The sequence below is a fragment of the Pongo pygmaeus genome, chromosome 2, assembly GCF_028885625.2.
Source record: "Pongo pygmaeus isolate AG05252 chromosome 2, NHGRI_mPonPyg2-v2.0_pri, whole genome shotgun sequence".
Classification (NCBI taxonomy): Eukaryota; Metazoa; Chordata; class Mammalia; order Primates; family Hominidae; genus Pongo; species Pongo pygmaeus.
Genome location: NC_085930.1, coordinates 94738069 through 94750304, shown reverse-complemented (window position 1 = coordinate 94750304; position 12236 = coordinate 94738069). Strand labels below are relative to the sequence as shown.

The following is a 12236-nucleotide window of genomic DNA, read 5'->3' as shown; positions in this document are numbered from 1 at the left end:
AGGCTTTCTTCGTTTCTTTTTATTCTTTTTTCTCTAAACTTCTCTTCTCACTTCATTTCATTCATTTGATCTTCCATCACTGATACCCTTTCTTCCAGTTGATCGAATCGGCTACTGAGGCTTGTGCATTCGTCACGTAGTTCTTGTGCCGTGGTTTTCAGTTCCATCAGGTCCTTTAAGGACTTCTCTGCATTGGTTATTCTAGTTAGCCATTCATCTAATTTTTTTTCAAGGTTTTGAACTTCTTTGCCATGTGTTTGAACTTCCTCCTTTAGCTCGGAGTAGTTTGATCATCTGAAGCCTTCTTTTCTCAACTCGTCAAAGTCATTCTCCATCCAGCTTTGTTCCATTGCTGGTGAGGAGCTGCGTTCCTTTGGAGGAGGAGAGGCACTCTGATTTTTAGAGTTTCCAGTTTTTCTGCTGTTTTTTCCCCATCTTTGTGGTTTTATCTACCTTTGGTCTTTGATGATGGTGACATACAGATGGGGTTTTGGTGTGGATATCCTTTCTGTTTGTTAGTTTTCCTTCTAACAGTCAGGACCCTCAGCTGCAGGTCTGTTGGAGTTTGCTGGAGTTCCACTCCAGACTCTGTTTGCCTGGGTATCAGCAGCGGAGGCTGCAAAACAGTGGATATTGGTGAACAGCAAATGTTGCTGCCTGATTGTTCCTCTGGAAGTTTTGTCTCAGAGGTGTACCTGGCTGTGTGAGGTGTCAGTCTTCCCCTACTGGGGGATGCCTCCCAGTTAGGCTACTCAGGGGTCAGGGACCCACTTGAGGAGACAGTCTGTCGGTTCTCAGATCTCAAGCTGCATGCTGGGAGAATCACTACTCTCTTCAAAGCTGTCAGACAGGGACATTTAAGTCTGCAGAGGTTTCTGCTGCCTTTTGTTTGGCTATGCCCTGCCCCCAGAGGTGGAGTCTACAGAGGCAGGCAGGCCTCCGTGAGCTGCAGTGGGCTCCACCCAGTTTGAGCTTCCCAGCTGCTTTGTTTACCTACTCAAGCCTCAGCAATGGAGGGCGCCCCTCCTCCAGCCTCGCTGCTGCCTTGCAGTTTGATCTCAGACTGCTGTGCTAGCAATGAGTGAGGCTCCGTGGGTGTAGGACCCTCCAAGTCAGGCATGGGATATAATCTCCTGGTGTGCCATTTGCTAAGACTGTCCGAAAAGTGCAGTATTAGGGTGGGAGTGACCTGATTTTCCAGGTGCCATCTGTCACCCCTTTCTTTGACTAGGAAAGGGAATTCCCTGACCCCTTGGTGCTTCCCCTGTGAGGCAATGCCTCGCCCTGCTTCAGCTCATGCTTGGTGCACTGCAACCACTGTCTGACACTCCCCAGTGAGATGAACCTGGTACCTCAGTTCAAAATGCAGAAATCACCCGTCTTCTGCGTTGCTCATGCTGCGAGCTGTAGACTGGAGCTGTTCCTATTCGGCCATCTTGGCTCCACCCGACTATAATCCTTTCACGCCACAGACTGACTCTATCTCCCTGTAATGAAAAGCCTCCAGTTCCTTGGGTTGATAAACATCCTTTCAGTCAGGCCTGCTTTCTGAGCACATGCAGGAAGGAGCCTCCTCTTCCTCCTTCCTCTTGAGGACTCAAGTATGTCTCCCACCCTTACCCTCCTGTTGAAACTGGAGGGAGAGGGCTCCTAGGCACACCTGCACATATTGAATACTCTGCAAGAAGAGGTGCTTTATTCAAGAGTCAAAACCATGGATTCATATTAAATACACAAATAAAAATATTGAAAAGATCAAGAATAAATACTATCTTGTGAATTTTTATAATGAACAGATTGATTTAATACTAAAATCTTGGCCATAAAGTAATACCACATTGTTTTCATTCAACTTGCATGCTAGACAGTGGACATTGCCTGAGTAAGGCTGAATCAGATACCTTTAGAACCGAAGACAATGTCCTCAGTTAAGATAGACTATGGCTTCTGTTCCTTTGTCTAAAAACAAGATTGTGTTTATGAGACAATTTTACATACATTTATTAATGTGCTTCCTATAAGTATACTGTATGTGTATACACACATATATACATCTACACACACACACACACACACATAACATTATATAAGAGCAAGTTAGCTTAATCATCTCTTTATGTATACAGTAAGCATTTACTGAACTGCTGTGTGCCAGGCTGTGTGAGGATTTCAGGATAAATTATTCTTGGTTCCTACACTCAAAGAGTCATGGTCTGATGGAGAACACATTCTAGCCAGAAAAAAAATAAAACCAAAAAAAAAAACAAACAAAAACACAAAACATGAGCTGTACCCATCCATTTGTTCCTGTGAAGGAATTTACTTGCAATAGAGCTACCTACAATCTTGTATACATTTAAGTAATTGTTTGGTGTAGTCATTATTTCAGAAATCTAAAACATGGCAATAATTATTATATAACTTTCAATTACAGCACTGAGCTACCTGCTATCATAAAGCTCTGGGTCACTTTCACTGGGGATCTTAGGAATTTAACAATTTGCAGCAATGTCTATCCATACTTAATGATATTTATCATTTAGTACCAGTGTACATTTCTTATTCACTGAAAGAAATTTAGATTTTAAAAATCTTTTATGGCCAGAGAACAGACTGCGGAGAGGACTAGGAGATAGCTCATTTTTGGGGACAATTCATAGATTCTTATTGAAAGCTGGTGAAAACTGTTTCCCAAAAATATATACATAAATACCAAATTTTACTTCCAATTTCAGGAGGTCAGAGATAGTCTAAAGCCCATATGTGAACCTCTGGGCTCCAAATAAGGAACTTATGCATCATGGGATATCATGGAAATGGTATTTCAAGTAGTGAAAAATCCATGCTTTGCAAAGTTTTTCTGTAAAGGGCCAGATAGAAAATGTGTTAGTTTTATAAGCCATAAAGGTCTCTGTCACAACTGTTTAACTCTGCTGTTGTACTGCAAAAGCAGGCATAAACAATAGGTTTATGAATGGGCATGGCTGGATTCTAATAAAGCCTTATTTACAAAAACAAGCAGTGGGTAGGATTTGGGCCTACAGGCTATAGTTCAATGACCCATGCCTTAGTGAAAGGAACTGTGAAGTAGACAATGCTTGAGGTTCTTATGAAAATTCCTGCCGATTTTTCTCCCAAATAGCTTTGAATCTACCTTTCTCACCATCTCCCCTTCCACCACCAAGGTCTAAGCAACTGTCTTGGCTTCTGTTATCTGTAGCAAAAGCTCTTACCTGATCCCCTCATATTCACTCATCCTGGCTTCATTTCTCCTGTTCTCCACACTATAGCCAAAATAACTTGATAGTATGTCCATCTCTTGTTTCAAAGTGTCTTCCCAGTGTCACTGGGAAGCCATCATCCTCAGGAGAAAGACCAGAACACTTACCTTAGCCTTTGAGGCTTTCCATAGACTAGTCTCTATGTAATTTTTCCAACCTCATGTGGTACAATGTTCCCTCACACTCCCTGTGCTCTGGCCACGCTGGTCTTCTCTGTTCCTAGAGTGTGCCATGCTCCCTACCATCACTGGGCCTTTGCCCAGGCTGTGCCCCCTTGTCTAGACCATGCTTTCCTCCCCTCTTTCTACTGTCCCTTGGCCTGGTGAATTCATACCCAGCCTTTGTATTTTGGCTAAAGCATCACACTCTTGGGAAATCTTCACTGACATCCCCTCTTCAATCTAGTTGAGCTCCTTTCACTCCTTCTTTTAGAGCACCTGTGATCTTCTCGTTAAGAGCTCTCGTCTCAGCTCATAATTACAACTTCATTTGTTTGATAATTTGATGAATGTCACACCCCCATTAGACTCTAGCTCCTAGCAGAGTTCCTGGCACACAGTAGCTGCTCCCTCAATATTTGCCAAATGTATGACTATTGAAACAGTCTCTTCCTTAGCCAAGAATACTGAGTGGTACTTGGTATTGAAATAACAATAAATAATGCTGCTGTTGTAACCTACTCTGCATTCTTCTTCCATCTTGCTCTTTCTCCCCTTGCTAAAAGCATGCTTTTGTTTCCTTACCATGTGTTCAATATACACACACAGGTCAGGGACACACACCTGCTTCTTTATAGCCAAGAAAGAAAAATTTAATTTTCTACCTCAGGAAGCAGAATATTTATTCAGAAACATATTTACTAGCTTAAAAAAACTAAGAAAATATGTGTTCCTTTTTTAAAAAACTAAAATGTATAGAAAGTACTCTCAATAGCATTTCTTCATAGAGTTCATCTCCCACTTCAAGAAGGGATCTTAAAATATAAGTTGGGAACTCTTTTGCATATCTCTTTTTTTCTTATGTTTAAAACTTTTTATAGAGACAGGGTCTTGCTATGTTTCCCAGCCTGGACTCTAACTCCTAGCTTCAAGCGATTCTCCCACCTCAGCCTCCCAAAGTGTTGGGATTACAGGTGTGGGCCATCATGCCCTCTTTCATATACCTCTAGACTTGAATAAGTATTAAGATGCTGTTGTTTAATTTTTGTTTGTTTTCCTCAGAAGTCTCTAACCAGATTCTTAGTGTTGAAGAATAACCCCCATTGATGTTCTGAAAGCCTTCCACAACATTCCCACCGCGTGGTTATCTAATCTATGCTTGATTACCATCAGAAACTGTCTACCAGTAGGTAGCTTTCAAATATCACATTTCATCTTCAAGTAGTTCTGGCTGTTCAAGAGTTTTTCCTCATGTTGAGGTAAAATCTGTTTTCTTTTTACTTGTATGCATTTCTCCTACTCTTACCCCTTATAGCTAAGGAATAATTCTAATCTTTTTTCAAGATACAGTAGGAGAGAGCTAAGGGACTGTTCAAGACTCCTTCCTCCCGCTTCTCCTTGGAATAGCCACCTCTAAACACATGGCTTTCTGGAGCAGATTGGTCCAGAGGTGGACACCCAACCTAATATGGGCCAGTTGCTGTGCTTCCCTGGAACTTCTCAAACTGGATCTGAAAAAGAGAGATTCTCACAATGAAGATGGGAGCCAAACAAAGTGAAATTCAGATGCCACTGGTGATCCCATTTCCTGTCACATGGAGGAAGCCAGTCTGAAGAGAGAATGAAGAAGTTTAAAATCTGGATTCTAGGGGAATGAAACAGTATTGGCACCACTGAATTAATTGGAAAACTGGGAAGAGGAAACCAGTTTGGGATGATGGAAGTGCTTGGTTTAGCACAAGCGGGAATCTGAGGTCTTGAAAGTTTCTCAATATGGCGATGTGCTGGAAATATTTAGGGATACCTTACTAAGTCTTAGACTTAGCTCTTGAATATGTGTCTCCAAACCCATTGCCATTATCCTAGTCTATGTTTCTAGCACCGCTCCCGTGTTCTTCCTCTAGCCAATCTGGACTCCATATAATCCAAACCAGAGTAAGCTTTTCAAAATTTGTTTTTAGGGTAAAATCCCAAATTACCACATTGGCTTAAAGCCTTGCCTAGCCTGGTTCTATTGCCCCAGCATTTTTTGTATCTTTTCCTTACAGTCACCACCACACTCCCCTCAGACTTCACATGAAAGCCACATTCATAGTCTCTCTTCTTACAATGGCCTAGTTGACTCTCTTTATCCTCCAGTCTTCAGCTTTCAGCTCAAATGTTACTTTAGAGGAGCCTTGCTTGAGTTCTAAGTCTACCACAAGTTCTCCCAGTCAATATCCCAGCAGGAAACACTTGGCATACTCACGTTAGGATGAACTGGGGAGAATTTGAGGGAGGGCTTACAAAAAGGTAAGAACAGGCAGGGGATCCAAATGGGACCATATGAATACCAGGGCTGATGCCACCCTTAGACCTTATGGGAAAAGGAAGGGGCAGTGGCCAGACCCAGAAAGCAAAAGGTGTGGAGAGAGGGCCTCCTTGATAGGAGCTGTGACCCTGGGCCAAATTTTGCAGTAAGCCCGAGTTAGTCCTACAGGGAAGGAGATGGGGAAGAGCGCCCCTGACTTCCTTCTCCCTCCTTCTCTGATCTTCATTGGCTGAGTGCCATCAGAAGCCAGAGGACAAGGAAGTCCATTGATGTAGTTTGTGTCTATCAGCCTCTCTGGACAGAGAGCAGCGTGAAGGGTGGATATAGCAGGGCTGAGAGAAGATGTCTGGAAAGATTCCATGGTTACTACAGATCAGTCATCTCAGTGTGTAATGACCTGCCCATTTGTGTGACTGAGTCGTGTCTGGCGATCTTGTCTGACTTCTTCACATACTGAATTCTCAATAAATGTTTGCTGAATGAATGCTCACAGGAGGGCCAGGGCTAAAAGAGAAAGACAAATAGATGAGAGCAAAAAGATGGGAAAATGGATGAGTTCTCTGAGGAAGAACTTGTAAGAAGGTCAGGAGAGCATGCTCTGAGAGTGGTTGGAGGAATAACAGGAGCTGAAAAGGCAGCTAGTTGAGAATGACATGAGAATTACGCTTGCCAGACATGTCTCCCCTCCTAAAAGTGCTCCCAGAGGATGTTTACATTATCATGACATCTGGAATAGGATCACATCTCTACCATAGCAAAAGGCGGGAAACACGATGCATAAACAAATACTACTGTGTTTTCATCTCACATCAATCCAGGTTTATATGGAGGTATGCAATAAACACTCATACAAATGGGAAATCATACTCTTTCTTCTGGTTTCTACAAAATCACACCTCTCCTTCCTATGTCTTTATTAGATAAATCCACAAAACAGAGAGGATCCAGTTTCCCACAAATGCTCAGTGCTCTAAGAAACCACAAGCACCATCTTCTCTATACTCTATTAAATATACTTTATATGTTCTCTGCAGAATATCTTTCTGTCTTTCCTGTATGCCAGTACTTTCCCTCAGGTTAAAAAAATATTAATGACAAAGCATCTTGGGACTATTTTCTAGACACTGAACTATTACATATGGTAGATAATTCAACTCTGGAGGCACAAATCCAGACATCAGGCATTGAATTCAACAATACGTGAACAGTAATATCCCATCTACTTGAGATAATATGAAAGAAAGCTGACCCTTTCCTTTCCTTCTATAGACCGTTATCATCATAGTTGCTTTATAATTTTACACTTAGTAGATGTTTATCAAGCCCCTGTGCTGTTGCAGACTTTATGCTGGGTACTGAGGAGTAAGACATGGTTCCTGCCTTTGAGGAATTTGGTCTACTGGGAACAGGCCACTAGACCAACATTTATAAGAGAGTGAAGTAAGTGTTAGACAGAGGTAAGCCCAAGGAACCTCTTATACTCAGGAGAATAGTTCAGGGAAGGCTTTCTAGCAAAAGTCATGAAAGGGTTATTCCTGAAGGATGAGAATGAGGCAGCCAGATAGTGAAGAGATGGAAGAATATTCTAGAAGGAAGAGGATGAAGTACAGTAGAAAGGTGTGAGAGAGACCTTGGGGTATTCCTAGCAACTGTAGTCAGTTGTTGAAGAAGCAGGATGCTTAGATGGCAAACTAAGGAGTTCTTACCTTATTATGAAGGCGCTGGGGACCTACTGAAGGATTTTAAGATAGAAGAATCTTGGATTTGCATTCGAGAAAGCGCACAGTGGAAGTGGTGGGAGACTGAATTAGTGGAGAATAAGATAGGGACCAGGAAGGTCAGTTAGGAGCTTGTTTTTGTGTAATTTAGGCAAAATAGAATAGTGTTATTTTGGGAATTTAGTACATAGGTGTTTGAAATCATTCTGCCATAAAGACACATGCACACGTATATTTATTGTGGCACTATTCACAATAGCAAAGACTTGGAACCAACCCAAATGTCCACCAATGATAGACTGGATTAAGAAAATGTGGCACATATACACCATGGAATACTATGCAGCCATAAAAAAGCATGAGTTCATGTCCTTTGCAGGGACATGGATGAAGCTGGAAACCATCATTCTCAGCAAACTATCACAAGATCACAAAACCAAACACTGCATGTTCTCACTCATAAGTGGGAGTCGAATAATGAGAACACATGGACACAGGGAGGGGAACATCACACACAGGCCTGTTGGGGGGTGGGGGACTAGGGGAGGGATAGCATTAGGAGAAATACCTAATGTAGGTGACGGGTTGATGGCTGCAGCAAACCACCATGGCACGTGTATACCTATGTAACAAATCTGCACGTTCTGCACATGTAACCCAGAACTTAAAGTATAATAAAAAACAAACAAAAAACAAAAACAAACAAAAAAGAAACATAGAACCTTCCCGTTAACAATACCAATTTCCCAGTGTGTCAAAATAACATTATAAGGGGATCGGAACAAGCTACCCCCAAATATGCCATATTAGCATATTGAGTTTGAGCTAAAGACCATTGGGAAACAGTAGATGCAAGAAGAGCTCTCTGACCTTCTACTTTGTCCCTAAAAGCAGGGCATAAATTTCCCCTGAGAAGGACATTCTTCCTGTACCAGGAGAGGAGAACATTATTATCACCGGAGATGGGGAGGTAACACTGAGATGAATCTCTACGAACAAATCTTACTAAAACAACCCGTCTTCCATTAGTTTTCCCCATACATTTCTTAATCACATCCCCACAATTTACTGCCCCTAGCCCAAACCCCATTTCCTGTTGTCTTGTCACATCTCCACAACTTATCTCTCATTGTTATAATGGTATATAGTCTTCTGGGTCTAGCCCTTCTTCGAGTCTTAATTTCTTTTTTATGAAGACTTCCATGCACATGTAAAAATTAAAATATTAACATCAAGTAAAATTTGCGTGCTTTTCTCCTGTTAATTTTTCTTTTGTTAGTTTGACTCATGGGCCCCAGCAACAGAAACTAAGAAGGCAGAGAAAGTCTTTCCTCCCCTTCACAATGTACAGAAATTTCCAGAGAAGACATCTTGTTTTTGTCATTCTGTGAGAGTGAGGATCTTAAGTGATGGCAGTTTGCCTCAAGGGTCTTACAATATAATAAGGAATATTTTAGATTCTTTTTATGTGTCTCATAAATAGTTATTGAGTGTCTTTGTGCCCAACACTGTGTTGGATATGTAAGGATACTGAACAAATACGAGGCATGGTCCCAGAAAAGTAGGCACGTATGTGAATGTGCAGGTCAAAAGAAAAGAAATGTAAATTCCCCAAAATACAGAAAAATGCTTGAGCTTGTATATAATTATAGAAATACAAATTAAAATAATGATATACTATTGATATTTAGTAGCTTGGCAAAAGTTCTAACATTTGATAAAATAGGGTAAAATTAAGGAGATGGGACACCAGCAGCATATACTGCCAGAGTGTAAATTGGTGAACAGTTTGGTAATATCTTTCAAAATTACCTTTTGACCAAGTAATTCCACTGCTAGAAATTAACTGTAAACACATATTTGCCCAACCTCATAAATATATGCAAATGAAGATGTTTATTACAGTACTGTCTACAGTAACAAAGAGCTGGAAACCACCTAGATAAATGTCCATTACCAGGGAACTGGCTGAATAAATTATGGTACACCCAAACAATGAAATAATATCTAGCAGCCAAAGTAGAATGTGGTCAATCTATCTGTAAAAATTCAAAAAATTTAAAAAAGTTGTAGAACAGTGTAGTCTTATCCTTTTTATATAGAAAAAATATATGCATAACAATGTGTTTTCTAATATATGCATAGAAAATTTCTGAAGGATGCCCAAGAAACTGTTAAGCATAATCACATCTGGCAGTAGAAATGTAGGGTTGGGCATGGGAAGAGTAAGACTTATTTTTTACTTTCTAGTTTTCCACGCTGGTTGAATTTTTTTTACTCTTTTTTTTTTTTAAAGTAGTCTCTCTCTTTAGGAGCTTCTAATTTGATGAGATCTATAAGAAAACCCTTCTGAAATACAGCTTCAAAATATCTTTATAAAGTGTTTTAGGTGACAAATGCTTATGAAACATAGGTGTTAGATTGGTCCCTTGACCAACTAAGGAGAGAGTGAAGTGGGTTTTCTTCCTCATACTAGCTTGCATGGTCTAAATTGATCCTAGCAGCTTTCACCATTAAAAATATGAATTTGGCCAGGTGCAGTGGCTCATGCCTGTAATCCCAGCACTTTGGGAGGCTGAGGCTGGGGGATCACTTCTGCCCCGGAGTTCAAGACCAGCATGGGCAATATAGTGAGACCTCATCTCTACCAAAAAAAAAAAAAAAAAAAGAAAAAAAAAGTAGTCCCAGCTGCTTGGGCTACTTGGGAGGCTGAAGTGGGAGGACTGCTTGAGCCTGGAGGGTCGAGGCTACAGTGAGGTATGATTGTGCCACTGCACTCCAGCTTGGGTGACAGAATGAGACCTGGTCTCAAAAATTAACAAGTTTTTAAAAAAGTAAACTCCAACGATGAAAGCTAAACATTTTGGGTCTTTACAATTATTGCTCATGTTCCTGGAAACTGTCAAGTTTTCATTTGCATAAACAACAGTTACTTTATCTAATGCTATAGATATGACTAAAACAAGTAGGTGCTAACTTTTTAATTTAATTTTTTAAAATACATCATTCAAGAGCCTGATTTAGTAAAAAAAATGGTTCCTGGGCTGATATCTGCAACGTCAGGTCTGTCTATTCAATGATATAACTTGACAAAGAATGTTACAATGGCAAAGCTAGAAGATGCTCTACAATAGAGGGGCAGCCTAGCTAAAATCTCAGAGGAAACTCATAGACTTTTTCATTTTAGGAGATATATTTAAATGAGTTTGTGAAAAGTTTAATATTATGTTTTAATTTTCCTTTCAAATTTTTTTTTTTTTTTTTTTTTTTTTTTTAGTTGCTGGAGGATAAAAGGTCTAAACCTCATGGAAAACTATATAGTGACTCACTTATCTTTTACCTTTCATTGGAGGGGAATCATTTCAGGGGTGAAAATTCTCAAGGAAGTCAGTTTATCTGCTAAAAACAGAAAAAACTAATCAAGCATTGTCTGATTAATTACAGACACTTGAAAAAAAGGCTATCAAGGCCTACAGCTGTAATCAATTTAATCAACATGCAAAGAGCCAATCTATGGTTTTCTTGATTAACAAAGCTGAATGTTAAACAGCAAAGTGTGACATTGTAGTGCCACTAGCTAGAGCTACAAATTGAGCATTTTCCCTAAATATTCAAAGTCAGGTCAGGATAAAGTGAAAATTCTTTTATACTTTATTTCTTATGATGAGGACTGTAGGTGTGAACATTTCAATTCTTCCCCTTGATATTCCCATGTAGGAAAGATACATTTTATTTAAGTTGTAGAAATGGGTAGTAACTTCAGAATGCTTCCATAAAGGCACACACAAAAAATCAACTGCCTGGAAAGATCACACAATAAAATAGAAGCACAAGAATGTGATGTGAGATTTCTAAGTTTAGTGTCATCCTAGTTGGTTATGGAATTCATCAGGAAAAGACATGCCAGGCATAAAGAGATGAAATGTCCTTATTAGATTTGTAAGATGTGAATGTGAAGTGCATCTATATAGTGTCTGATGAGCAAATCAGAAAATTCAATCTGCTTATTTTATTTGCATAAAGTCAGTTTAAATGTCAAAATATCTAATACAAGATTGGTTTATTAACGGTGTGTTTCTCACTCTTCAAAATCACAGTTTTAGCTATAAAGTGATGGCTATATTTTGTGTAGCCAAATGCTGTCTGGAGTTTTATCTGTTAAAACAGCAATTCTCAATCTTTTGGGGGTAAAGATCCATTCTCTTTTTGTTCTTAAAATTTAGTAAAAGCACAAATAAATACTTGCTAACTATTGTAAACCCAGACAATCTGAGACAGGTCTCAGTTAACTTAGAAGGTTTATTTTGCCAAGGTTGAGGATGTGCGCCCATGACACAGCCTCAGGGAGTCCTGACGATGTGTGTCCAAGGTGCTTGGGGCACAGCTTGGTTTTATACATTTTAAGGAGACATGAGACATCATTCAATATGAGTAAGACATATGTTGGTTCTGTCCAGAAAGGCAAGGACAACTAGAAGCAAGGAGGGGGCTTCCAGGTCACAGGTAGGTGAGAGACAAACGCTTGCATTCTTTCGAGTTTCTGATAAGCTTTTCCAAAGTAGACAATCAGAATATGCATCTATTTCAGGGAGCAGAGGGATCACTTTGAATAGAATGAGTGGCAGGTTTGCCCTGAGAAGTTTTCAGCTTGAATTTTCCTTAGTGATTCTGGGGGCTCAAGATATTTTCCTTTCACACTAGTGTGATTGCAACACATTAGTTAGCAAGTATTTATTTGCTAACTAACTACCACAAATAGTTTCATTAT

At 40.0% G+C, this 12236-nt stretch overlaps 1 protein-coding gene across 17 annotated transcripts in view; it reads right to left on the bottom strand.

Annotated features, from left to right (window-relative positions):
- The window catches only part of CFAP20DC (CFAP20 domain containing), a 326758-nt gene that overhangs the window by 52103 nt on the left and 262419 nt on the right, over positions 1-12236 (bottom strand). The window contains exon 16 of one of the 17 annotated variants that reach the window (XM_054480725.1): positions 2796-2860. The exons of the other annotated variants lie outside the window; for them this stretch is intronic. Within the exon in view, the coding sequence (XP_054336700.1) occupies positions 2809-2860 (52 nt within the window). The 3' untranslated portion in view covers positions 2796-2808. Of the gene's footprint in view, positions 1-2795; positions 2861-12236 lie in introns of those variants that run through there. 17 annotated transcript variants of the gene reach the window in all.